Raw genomic sequence first — 13,161 nt, forward strand, 5'->3', positions numbered from 1 at the left:
AGCCGGGCGGTGGTGGCGCACGCCTTTAATCCCAGCACTCGGGAGGCAGAGGCAGGCGGATCTCTGTGAGTTCGATGCCAGCCTGGTCTACAAGAGCTAGTTCCAGGACAGGCTCTAAAAAAGCTGCAGAGAAACCCTGTCTCGCAAAACCAAAAAAAAAAAAAAAAAGAAAAGAAAACCTACAGAATCAACTAATCTGGTTCATAGGAGCTCACAGAGTCTGAACCAACAACCAGGGAGTCTGCCTGGGGCTGATCTAGGCCCTTAACATGTATGTGACAGTTGTGGTCTACTTGCTGTCCCTGATGCTTTGGCTGGCTTTGGGGACCTTATTTCTCATCCTGGATTGTCTTGTCCCCTTAATACAAGGGGAGGAACTTAGTCTTACTGTAACTTGATAGGCCATGCTTCGTTGATATCCATGAGAGGCCTGGCCCTTTCTGAACAGAAACAGAGGAGTGGATGGGAGGGGAGGTTGGAGAGGCACGTGTGTGTGTGTGTGTGTGTGTGTGTGTGTGTGTGTGTGTGTAGAAGTGGGGAGGAAGAATGGGAGGAGGGGAGGATACTGTGGCCAGAATGTAAAATAAATTATATTTAAAAAATGTATCAAACTGCAGGATCTTGAGAACAACTTTGCCAATGTCCTGATCTGTAGAAAAGGTAATAATAGTTGCAGAGTCATAGGATTGTCATAGCAATTAAATTCGTTACGTTCGTGAAGTGCTCAGAATAGAACTTAGCAGAAGGAAACACCATATATGTGTTAACAATTAATATTACTTTTTAATTTATGGTTTCTTAAACTTTAAGTTGTAATATGTCAGCAACGAATGGAAATGCAAAGATGGATTTCTTTCAAAACAAAACAAAACACCCACAAAGCATTAAGAAGTCAGGCATAGTGGTCTACACTTGTAATTCCGGTTCTTGGGAGGCAGAGGCAGAAGGGTTATTTTAAGTTCCAGGCCAGCCTGATCTACATAGCAAGTTGCCTTCCAGCTGGAGTACCACAGGGAGACACTGTCAAAAATTTTAACTTTAAATTTTTTAAAAATGATTTATTTACTTTTGTTTTATGTGCATTTTGTTTGCTGTTGTTTATTTGTTTTTTGCCCGAATGTATGTCTGCGTGAGGGTGTTGGATCCTGGAGTTACAGGCAGTTGTAAGCTGCCATGTGGTTGCTGGGAATGGAACCCAGGTCCTCTGGAAGAACAGTCAAAGTTCTTAAACACTGAGCCATCTCTCCAGCCCATTTTAATTTTTTGGGGGGGGGAGGGGAGACAGGGTTTCTCTTTAGCTGTCTGTCCTGTCCTGGAACTAGCTCTTGTAGACCAGGCTGGCCTCGAACTCACAGAGATCTGCCTACCTCTGCCTCCCAAGTGCTGGGATTAAAGGCCTGTGCCACTACTGCCTGGCTCCCATTTTAAATTTTAATGAAAAACACTTTATTGTAAAAACTTTCAAATAAAATATCACACACCTAGATTAACTTAGCCCTTCAAACAAGCACTTAGTTGAACCCAAGATCTCTACATCCCAGTAAACATCTACACAGAAAAAAATGCGAAAAGAAACACAAAGAAGTGCACTGTAAGTAATAAGGGTACATATCACTGAGGGCTGTCACGGTGGTTTGAAAGAAAATGGCCCCAGAGGAAGTGGCGCTATTGGGAGGTGTGGCTTTGTTGGAGGATGTGGGTCACTGTGGGGTGGACTCTGAGGTCCTCTATGCTCATTACACTCGGTGTGGCACACAGATGCTTCTGCTGCCTGCAGATCAAGATGCAGAACTCTCATCTCCTTTCCCAGACACCAAGTCTGTCCGCATGCTGCCATATCATCTGCCATGACAATAGTGGACCAAACCTCTGAAATGTAAGCTATCCCAATTAAATGTTTTTCTGAATAAGAGTTTCTGTAGTCATGGTGTCTCTTTACAGCAATAGAAAACCTTAGAAGCTATGAAATATGTGCCCAACCCATGAGTTTCAATATTTGTCTTTTTGCCTATTACGAATCAGTCCTTATCATTTATTTGAATTCCACCAAGAAGAGAGGGAACGAGAAACAGAAGCAGCCCTGGTGCTGGTCAAGTGCCTATGGTTAAACTCTGGTTCTGCTCCCCAGGAGGGATGAGTTTCTAGGTGATGACCTAAACTCCTTCAGCTTCCTTTAGTTCAAGGAGCAAACTATGCATGCATATCTAGAAGACTATGTGAAGCATCTTGAGCTACTTATTGAATCCATCTCTCAGCCTACGGTTGGGTGCTGTGATGTGGCAATGTCATAGGGCCAATTAAGATACCCCTCTTTTTCAGATAAAAAAATCACAGGTAAATTTATCCTTGGGACTTGGGGATACTTAGGTTGGTGAAGTGTTTTCCCTACAAACACGAAGACCTGAGTTTGATCTCCAGAGCCCACTAAAAACAAAGCAAAACAAACAAATAATCAGCAACAACAAAACCCCAAACACTGTTGTGGTGATGTGTTCCTGTGATCCTTGTTCTGGGGAGGTAGAGGCCTCAGGGTCCCTTCATTGTCCCGGGACAATGAAGAAATCCTCTTTCAAAAAACAAGGTGACCAGCATCTGATGAAGGACACCTGAGGTTGATCTCAGATATATGTTTGTGCACACACAAGTAGTCATACAATCCCTGGAATTAACAATAACACACATTGAATGTGACTGTTACACTACTTTTAGTTTTTAGTTTGGTTTTTTTTTTTCAATTTAAAAATCGAGAAGGTGGTGGTTAGGGATTTAGCTCAGTGGTAGAGTGCTTGCCTAGCAAGTGCAAGGCCTTGGGTTCAATCCAGAAAAAAAGATTGAGAAGTTAGAGGCTGGAGAAATGGCTCAGTAGTCGAGAGCACTTGCTGTTCTGAGAGAACCTGGATTTGATCCCCAGCACCAGTAGGCTGCTTACAACCATTTGTGAATTCCAGGGCACTGACGCAGTCTTCCGGCTTCCTCATGAGCCAGGCTTGAAAGTGATGCACAGATATATATGCAGGCAAAACACTCATACACATAAAATAATGAATATAAAAAAATCGAACAGTCTAACATCTAGCAAGACTTTCTCTTTTTGGGTATTCCCTGTCTGTCTTCTCTTCCTTCCATTCAAGTTTCAGGATGTTTAGTTAAAACTGGGGGAGGGGAGTCTTGTGCAGGGAGAGGAGGCTAACTTTGTCATCATTTGTTTGTTTTTAAGGCATGAAAGTAAGAACTGGGGCCTTGTTAATCCAGTTCTGACTTGGCAGATAGGAAGAGGCCACGCAGGGAAGAAAACCTGGGCAGTGACGGAAGGAACTTCTCACTGTGAGGACGGCAGCACTGAGCAAATATGGGAGAGAGGATTGTACAAGGAAAAGGACAGGAAGGGGAGGGGATGCTGTGCGGAGGGCAACGTGCACCGTGCTCACAAATCGTCCTGACACACGGGTAAATGAAACGCTACAGGAAAAGTCAACGAGGTGGAGAGGAGCAGGGTGGGGGTCCTTCATCCAGCACTGGTGCTGCTGTGAACAGTTTTTTCAATGGAACATGCTGTCGTTGGGGAGCAAGGAAGGATTCAAGGCTACAGCTGCCTTCTCTTTGCGAAAGAGCAGAGGTACACACACACACACACACACACACACACACACAATTTTCTTCTAGACAGGTGTAGCTGTGGCTGTCCTGGGAACTTGCTCTGTAGACCAGGCTAGCCTTGAACTCTGCCTCCTGAGTGCTGGGGTCAAAGCTGTGCACCACCACTGTCCATCACTAGAAGGTATATTTTTAAAAGACAAATCACTGTTTACGGTTTTTGACATTTGACTTCTCTTCCCCCACCATTATAAAAACAAAAATGACTATGTCACACTCTTCCCTACTCTTTCTCACCTTCATATTCCTTTTACCTAATATTACTAGGTCATTATCATTGTGGTGGGAGAGTGGGGGAGGGGAGAGGAGCAAGATCATTATGAAAGAATGACAGAGTAGGCTGGAAGCAAAATCTCTAGCTATGTGTAACAGGGTATTCAAGAGTCCCTGGGATCCTTAGAAGGCAGGTGCTCTGTATGCAAATGACCTAGAAAGATGTTTCCTCCCTCTCTAGCCCACTTCCATTCTGGGGAATGCTTTTTCTTACTTAATACTGTTTCCGTTTCTATCAATACCCATGTGTGTCCCTAATCCTTTTGTTGTTGTTGTTGTTGTTCTTGAACACCAGATCCTAGAAGTTTCAGTGAGAGCACCTTTGGACTTAGAGCCTCATCTATAGCATCGATAAAGAGCAGCATACTTTATCTTAGCTAAAAGGCCAAGGAAAGCAAAAATCAGTAAATTAAGACAAAGGGGAAGTATTTGCCCCAAACTGAAGCAGGGAGAAGGGCTGTCTTCAAGTGTGAAGGAGACATTCTGCTTCAGGTGTGCACTACTCTGGCGTGCACTACTCAGGTGTAAAGAGTCCTGGAACACTCAGGGTCACACAAAACTTATTTGAGTCAGTGGCATGAGTCCTTACCTCCCAAAGTCTAAGAATGAAATTCACAGAAAGTAAGAAGAGCAAGTTTACAAGGTAGTATTATAGAGAGAAGCTTAAAGAAGAAAGATTGCAGAGAGCAGAGCTCTGGATAGCAAGCATAGCTCAAAAGGCCACCCAAGACAGGTTGGATTAGCTCTAAGGGGATGCAAGGGAGGGAAATTCATTGAGATGTCTGTCTAGGAGTGCATACTTGCTTCTTTCTTGCTTGCTTGCTTGCTCTTTTCTTCTCGTGGCACTAACTAGACAAAGAAACTTTCTATCCAGATTGGTTAATGCTCTGAGCATACCATTAGCTGAGCCAGTGCAGAGCCTATGCCATGAGCCAACCTAAGAGATGATCATGGACACACATATATGCTCAGGTAGGGAGTTGTCACAATTTGAGGCCCTCTTCTGCCCGTCTCTGACTTGCTTTGTCCATCTTTGACTCCTGGTCATTAGTTCTGACAGGCATTGCTTGTCTGACATTGCAGGTGTCCTTGATGGGTCTGCTAGCTGCTTATTCGCCTATGCTCTTTCCCCTTACTTACGAGGCCAGCTTGCTGTTTACCACAGGCCTTTCCCTCCACTGTCTAGTGATAGCTAACATCACAGTGACCAGATGAGGCTGTCATTCTCACTGGTCCCCTCGCATCACCTCCTCATCTACTCGATGACCATTTCTGGAGTAGGTGGAAGCTTTCTGTCCGAAGCCATCCTGTAGTCTGTATAGTCCGCTGCATTAGAAGCGAGACTACGTGAAAGGACGACAGTGTCTTGTGTATGTTTTACATACATACATACATACATACATACATACATACATACATACAGAAGCCAGCCAGCCTGCAAGCACTGACTTGGAGTACTGAGCTTTCTCTTGTCACTTGGTCATCTCCTATCCAGCTTTAAGCCCCGTTTTACCTTCCTCAGGGTTCCCAACCCCACCCTTGTAACCCTAACCTGTGTTTGCCATACAACAGGACAGAACTTGCTTCCACATTTGTAGCTTCTAGACTCTTGGTGTCTACTAGCACCAGGCAGCCACAACTACTGATGAAGGTATTCTAAGGTGTCTCGTCCCAAGCCTTTGGGATCTTTTCTGTACTATCTAATGGGGGAGACCCAAACACTGGGCAAGGCCCCTCTCCATCACTTGGAATTCTTAGAACACAGGCATGCTGTCACAGATGTCTGGCTCAGCTCCAGCTGGCAGCCATGAAGGTGAGTGTAATCTATAGGATGCTATTTACTAGGCAGTACTTAATTTTTCAACACTGATGAAGACTACCAATACGTGTATCCATAATGCTCATTACTTCATGATACTTATTTTTTTCTTTCGTGTGTGGACATGTTTCCTGTGTGCAGGTGCATGTGTATACACCTGCTTGTGGAGGCTGGGTATTGACAATGGGTTTCTTTTTAGTGATGGTTTGAATAAGAATGGCCCTCATAGGCTCATATATTTGAATGCTTACTCACCAGGGACCAGTCTGAAAGCATTGGAAGGATTAGTAGGTGTGGCCTTCCTACAGGAAGTGTGGCACTGGGGGTGGGCTTTGTTGTTTCAAAGATCCAGGCCAGGTAATCCCCACTCTGCCTGCAGATCAGGAGAAAGCTCTCAACTGCTTCTCCAGCACCATGCCATGCCTGCCATCATGCCTCCTTCCCACCATGATGACAAGGGACTAAGACTCCGAAACGATGAGAAAGTCCACAATTAAATGCTTTCTTTCCTAAGAGTTGCCTTGGTCACAGTGTCTCTTGACAGCAACAGAATGGTGACTAAGACATCTTCCTTATTTTCCACCTTACTTTATTTTGGGAGAGTTTTGTCTGTCTGGATGTATGTGTATCACATGTATGCTGGGTGCTCCAGGTCAGAAGAGGACATGTGATGCCCTGGAGCCAGAGTTACAGACCACGGTGAGACACTGTGGGTGCTGATAACTAAACTCAGGGCCTTTGTAAGGACAAGATGGCGCCGATGAGCCATCTCTACAGCCCTTTCACCTTGCTTTTTGAGACAGGATTTCCTCCTGAGCCTGGAGCTAATGGATCTAGTTAGGCTGGGTGGCTGAGCTCCAGGGTTCTGCCTTCTGTCTTTCCTTGGTGCTGGGGTTACAGATGAGCACTCCTGTGCCTGGGTTTTATGTAGGTACTGGGGAAACCAAATGCAGGGCCTCAAGCTCATACAGTACACACTACACAAATGAGCTCTCTCCCCAACCCCCATGATTTTCCCACAGGGCCCGTATTTTCTCTGTCCAGATCTGTTTCTGGAATAATGAACCATCATCATTTGTTTTCAGTGTCTCTAATTAAAAAATTATTTTGAGATATGGTCTCTTTGTAGTGCAGGCTAGCCTTTCTATGTAGCAGAGGATGACTTTGAAGTTCTGATCCTCTTGCCTCCACCTCCTGAACGCTGGGATTACCTGTTTGTGCAGTGCTACGGTTCAACCCAAGACTCGATGTGTACCAGGCAAGTACTCTATCAACTAGGCTGCATCCACAGCCCTAATTTTACATTTGTACATTTTATTGATAATTCTGAAAACCCTAGTCTTCAAAGATGTGGTTTAGGAAAAGCCTACCGGTCTGCAGCAGAGTTATGCAGACTGGCTCTGCTTAGGTTTATTTGTATTCCAGGCTGGGAATTCAAGGGCAAAGTGAATTTTATTTTGTAATTGGAGAATAATGTTGCAAATGCCCCCAAAGCTTGGTTTTGGTTGGTTCTAGCCACATAGCTGTGACTAGTTTCTCAACTGTTATATACCTAAAATCAGACACAAAAGATCCTTTCCTCAAAAATAGATTCCTGAAGAGATCAGGAGAATAGAAGGAAAATGTGTTTGATTTCTAAAAAGTCTATGTATTGTCCAATTAATTTTGTTTCTTAGGCCTTTGGCCATGGTAGCAAGTAATAACTTTTATGGGTGGTAAGAGGACTACTAAATAATTGAAGTTTCAGAACACACACACACACACACACACACACACACACACACACACACACACACACCCCCTCAGTTATCTTGTTTTCTAAGTTTGTTTCTTCTGGCCAGATACAGAGCCAGGTGCAAGGTGACCAGATGCTTAGTCTCAGGACTGTCCTGGTTTTCACCTCGGCTCTCCAGGCAGACCTCTGAATATTCTGGCGGTTAGAACATCTATTCCCCTAGACTCGCAGATGCTGCTCTCCCCCCACTGGTTCTGCACAGAACATCATTATCTTTGCTGAGCTTCTGTCTCTATGGCAATAACAGATGGGAAGTGCTGTGGAATTATTCATGTTCACACACGCAAGCAGTCAAGGAGCGGAGGGTAGGAGGTGGGAGAGGGGCATGACCTGAGAGCACGGAGATGGGGGCCGACAGGAGCTGGGGCGGTGATGAGGCGAACATTTGTTAGATTTATTGTGGGAGGATGGGAGAAAAAAATCTTTGAGCCCCCAAATACTCCCAATTGGACAACTGCAAATGTGGACCCAAACATGAGTAACCCTGAAGCGATAAAAATAAAAAACTGGACGGAAAAAAAAAGAAAAAAAGGGGGGGTTGTGGGGAGAGCGCAGCCGCCGAAGCTTGAGTTCCCTAAGTCTGCGCAGTGCTACTCGCAGAGCTATTTCAGTTCCTGATCCTGCGGTGGGGTGGAGAAAAGGGGATTTCTTGGTGTTTCGAAATCTGACGGCCCAGCTCCACAGAGTCGAACATTCGAACTGACTACCCTGGGTACGTTGGCTAGGAAGTCCCCCCACCCACCCCTGCTGCCCGCCCGAGGTGGCAGCCGAAAGCTCTAAAGTGGTTTATCTTTCTCCTCCTCCTATCGTCTCTGGAAAAAAAAAAGAAAAACGTGAAAACCCCAAACGACGAGCTCAGTGAATTAGAACGGGTCACTGTGGAGGGCGAGAGCAGCTGGGGCAGTCAGGTCTGTCCCGGCGGTGCGGAAACGGCGGTGTTTTGGGGGATGGCGGCCGCCAGGCGACCGGGCGAGGCCACCCTAGCGCGGCCAGGCGGGGCTCAGCGCCGGCAGCTGGCAGGGCGGCCGCTGCGGGAGGCCCCACGGGGGCGAGGGGCCCCGCGACGTCTGCGCGCCAGGCCGGGGGGAGGGAGTGGCGCGGGGGTCGCCGGCTCCGGGCGGGGGCGTCTGCGCGGCCGGTTCACCCCAGGGGTCGCGGCGGGGAGCCACCCGCCGGCCACCTCCGGGGCGGGGCGGGCGGCCAGCTGCGGCCCGGAGGGGGGGGTTGGGAGGGTGGCCGAGCCTGACCCCGGGCGCCGCCAGCTGCCGGGGTCGCGCACAGTGCAGCCCGCCGCGCCCTGCCCCCTCATCCCCCCCCCCGCCCGCCGCCCGGCGGCCCAGCGGCCAGGGCGCCCCCGGCTCTGGCCCGTCTCCACACGGCGGCGGGCGTGGCGGGGGCGGCCCCAGACAGCCGGCTGGGCGACTCGAGGAAGGAAGGAGGGCGGCGGGGGTGGGGCCGAGGGAACATCCTGTCTGCGCCGGGCACCGCAGACAGCGCCGTGCGCCAGCCGCCCAGACGGCGCGCCGGGCCAACAGCGCGGGGCACGCGCGGGGGAGGGGGCGGGGAAGAGCAGGCGCACGCGCGTGCGCGGCGGAGCGCCAGGCGCGCGCCCGGGGGGGGCGGAGAGACGTGAGCGCGCAGCCCGCGAGGAGCCACAATAGGCCAGACGGCGCGCGCGCCCGAGGGACTGGCTGGCGCGGGGCCGCGCGGCGCGGCTGGCTTCGTTCCCTCCCCTCCTCCGCCCGCCGCCCTCGCTGTCCCCCGGGCGGCCGGAGACGGCGGCGGCGTCTGCGGGAAGCCGTGTCTCCGCAGTGACGTGGGCGGGCCGAGGGCCGGGTGACGTCAGAGGCTGTGTGTAGCGATGTGTGTGGGGTTCGGAGCGGCGCCGACACAGCGAAGGCGGCGGGCGAGCGGCGGCGACGGCGGGCACAGGTGCGGCCACAGGTCGCGAGGGGACGTGAGGGGCGTGCGGCCTCTGGGGACGCTGAGGCGGCGGCGGGGGTGATGGGGAGGCCACAGACCCCGTGGAGCTTCCCGGGGCGCGGAGGGCCAGCTTGGAGGGTCCGGGATGCGTGGGGTCCCGGGCGGGGTCGCGGGCACGGGGCGCGCGGCGGGGGTCCCACGGGGTACAGGCCTCGCGGATCCCGGTACGGGTCGGCTGGCAGGGGATAGCGCTGCACTTGACCCGAGCGGCCGGGACTCGGGAGACCTGTACACCGGTCATCGCCGCCATCCCCCTGCCGTCTGCGCTCGGCGGGGATGCCCCGGGCTGGCCTCAGCTCTGAGCGTCCGGCGACGCGAGCTTGCGGGCTTCCGGGCTAGGCACCCAACCTGCCCGCGCCCCCCTGGGTGCTACGGCTCGGGGTAGGTGTGGGGGGTGGCGCAGCCCCAGGGCGCCGAGGTAACCCCGGAGAACTTCCCGCGGACGGGCTGCGTGGGGGATTTCCATCGGCGGCCCCCGCGGTGGGGCGATGTGGGGAGGGCACTCGGGGTGATCCCAGTCTCGGGTGGGGGTGGGGAGGACTCCTCCCTCTACTTCCCTCTGCCCCCTCTCACCTCACCAGACGTCCGGAGTCCCCTGCTTTTCTGTCCTTCCTCCTTCTGTCGAAGATGGGTGGGTGTCTGCGTGGGCGCACGGCTTTGGGGGCGCCCCTGGGCTAGGTCATGCCTCCTGCCCTTTTCCTTGGCTCGCCTTGGGCTGAGGTGTCCCTGTAGTGGCGAAAGTCACGGCACGGCGGCTAGGTGGCTTTCGGCGGTAACCCTTTGGGTTTGTGTTAACATAAATTGCTGGGAGTTTAGAAAGCCAAGATTTTCGTTTATCAGCTTCTCTTGGGTCTTTCTCCCCGGAGGGAAGTGGAAGAAGACTCTCCCCCCCCCTCCCCACTCTGCCTCCATTTGCATTCTTTGTGAGGTCTGTCTGCCTTGTGCTTTTTTGTCCCGGATTAGTCTTGCTCAAGGATGGAGATTTCCAGGCATGGAGTCTTAACAGCTTTTGGCTTCCATTAAGCAAATTCGGTAACCTTTTAAAGGGAAAGCATAATTTTCCCCCCTTCATTTCAGAAAGGTAGTTTATATTGACTAGATGAATTAATCCACTTGAGACTAAGTTACATATGGTAGGTATATTAACATGCATCTGGTTCTTTATGCGAGCTGAAAATACAGGCTTTTAAAAATGAGATAAAAGATTACTTTTTAATTAAAATAGCATAGTTGGGAAAGCCTCTGGTACTGAGTTTTGTTTATTTGCATTCTAAATTTGTACTCTTCCTCATTTGGAGGGATATTATTTAATACTCCTATTATCCACCTTCTGGGCTGCTTCCTACTTAAATGAAGTTTCTTTTAGATAACTGGTGTTAAATGGAAAAAAGTCACTCAAGTGTTACCTTTGGTAAAGTGAACTGAGTTTAAGATTAAGAAACTGGTTTTAAATTGACCCTTTGGCCTCTGGAGCAAATTCAATTGTAACTCTTCCCCACCCTTTTCTCTTCTTCCAGGTCAATTAAAAGAAGAGTGAACTGTAATCCTTGAAAAACCGGGCAGGGTTTTTTTTTTTTAAGTATATATTTTTTTTAATTGTAGAAGTTCAGGTGGAGTCAGGCCGTTACTGGTGTAGAGGTTTATTAGACAAGTCTTCAGTTTGTTACCACAGAGCAGTGGACCACCATTTTCAGTGAAGTTATCCCCCCCTTTCTTTTTTGATGTCCTTGGCAAAAATGAAATCCGTTGCATCATTGCAACTCATGTTTGGGTGTAGTTTTAGGATATAGTAATGGCAGAACTTTTGCACATGCTTTCCTTCGAAGACAAAACACCGAACTTCAGGCAAATTGAATTGAGAAATTAGCCTTATTTTAACACAAATATCCGAAGAAATCAAGAAAACAAGATTTTTCTCAGAAGTCTGCTTATGATTTATTAGAAGCAAATCAGAAATTTTGTAGTATTTTCTGTTGTATCCTAAGGTATAACTAAACCAAAACCAATTTGCACAAGTTTATTGAGCAAGAAATTCATCTTTGGAAACTAAACATTTTCTAGGGAGTCATAATTTTTGTATACATTATCCTTTTCAAATTAGCAACTGTGTACAACATGCCAATTGCAGACTTAATTATTTAAAACACCAGTGTCATCATGGAAAACCTACAGTCTAGTTTCTCCTTAGTTCCGGGTTCAAATAAAAAACTGAATGGAATGGATGATGATGGCAGCCCTCCCGCGAAAAAAATGATGACAGACATTCATGCCAATGGAAAAACGCTAACCAAGGTGAAGAAGGAGCATTTGGATGACTATGGAGATGCATTGGTGGAGGTCGATGGAGAGCTGGCCAAGCGAAACTGTACTTCCATGCCTGAAACTTTAAATTTAAACCCCAGTCTGAAACACACACTAGCACAGTTCCATTTGAGTAGTCAGAGCTCTTTGGGTGGACCAGCAGCATTTTCCGCTCGCTATTCCCAAGAAAGCATGTCTCCGACTGTGTTCCTGCCTCTTCCATCTCCTCAGGTTCTTCCTGGCCCTCTTCTCATCCCTTCTGATAGCTCCACAGAGCTCACTCAGACTGTTTTGGAAGGGGAGTCTATTTCTTGTTTTCAAGTTGGAGGAGAAAAGAGACTCTGTTTGCCCCAAGTCTTAAATTCTGTTCTCCGGGAATTTTCACTCCAGCAAATAAACACAGTGTGTGATGAGCTATACATATATTGTTCACGTTGTACTTCAGACCAGCTTCACATCTTAAAAGTCCTAGGAATCCTTCCCTTCAACGCCCCGTCCTGTGGGCTGATCACCTTGACTGATGCGCAAAGACTCTGCAACGCCTTACTGCGGCCTCGAACCTTTCCTCAAAATGGTAGTATACTTCCTGCTAAAAGCTCTTTGGCCCAGTTAAAGGAAGCTGGCAGTGCCTTTGAAGTAGAACACGAATGCCTGGGCAAATGTCAGGGTCTCTTTGCACCCCAGTTCTATGTTCAGCCTGATGCTCCCTGTATCCAGTGTCTGGAGTGCTGTGGAATGTTCGCACCCCAGACGTTTGTCATGCATTCTCACCGGTCACCTGACAAGAGAACTTGCCACTGGGGCTTCGAGTCAGCCAAGTGGCACTGTTACCTTCATGTGAACCAAAAATATCTAGGAACACCCGAAGAAAAAAAACTGAAGATAATTTTAGAAGAAATGAAGGAGAAGTTTAGCATGAGAAATGGAAAGAGAACACAAACAAAGGCAAGTTTCTTTTTTTAAGTAGCGATTTTTGAATAGCAGTAATGGTTTCTTAATTCTGTGTCTATAGCATTGTATTATGAAGCTGTGCTTCGACTTACTCATGTTGGAGCAAAACCCAGCAGTGGCATGTTACCCGTAATGTTTTTTCCTGTATAATCTCATCTGAGAGAACTAGAATCATTCCCATTTTACAGGTAAGAGAATGAGCCTCTGAGTTTCAAATAACTTCTCAGCCTGGAGGTGTTGTGGCTTCTCTTGGCCAGTCTTTCACACATCCTGCAAATTGACTGAATCTGTTACCAGGACTCTCCTTTGCACTTTGGTGTTGTGTTGTCTTCGTTCACAAATGGTACAGCTGGCTAGAACTGGTTTGGTGAGGATTGGTCTCTAC

The 13,161-nt window shown here is 48.6% G+C and overlaps 1 protein-coding gene across 2 annotated transcripts in view; it reads left to right on the forward strand.

Moving 5' to 3' along the window:
• Positions 1-9,338: 9,338 nt before the first annotated feature.
• The window catches only part of Skil (SKI like proto-oncogene), a 29,362-nt gene continuing 25,539 nt past the window's right edge, over positions 9,339-13,161 (forward strand). For both annotated transcript variants that reach the window (XM_038347367.1, XM_038347368.1), the window contains exons 1-2: positions 9,339-9,473; positions 11,042-12,770. In XM_038347367.1, the coding sequence (XP_038203295.1) occupies positions 11,682-12,770 (1,089 nt within the window). In that variant the 5' untranslated portion in view covers positions 9,339-9,473; positions 11,042-11,681. The remainder of the gene's footprint in view (positions 9,474-11,041; positions 12,771-13,161) is intronic.

Source organism: Arvicola amphibius, chromosome 11, assembly GCF_903992535.2.
Source record: "Arvicola amphibius chromosome 11, mArvAmp1.2, whole genome shotgun sequence".
In the NCBI taxonomy this organism is placed as follows: Eukaryota; Metazoa; Chordata; class Mammalia; order Rodentia; family Cricetidae; genus Arvicola; species Arvicola amphibius.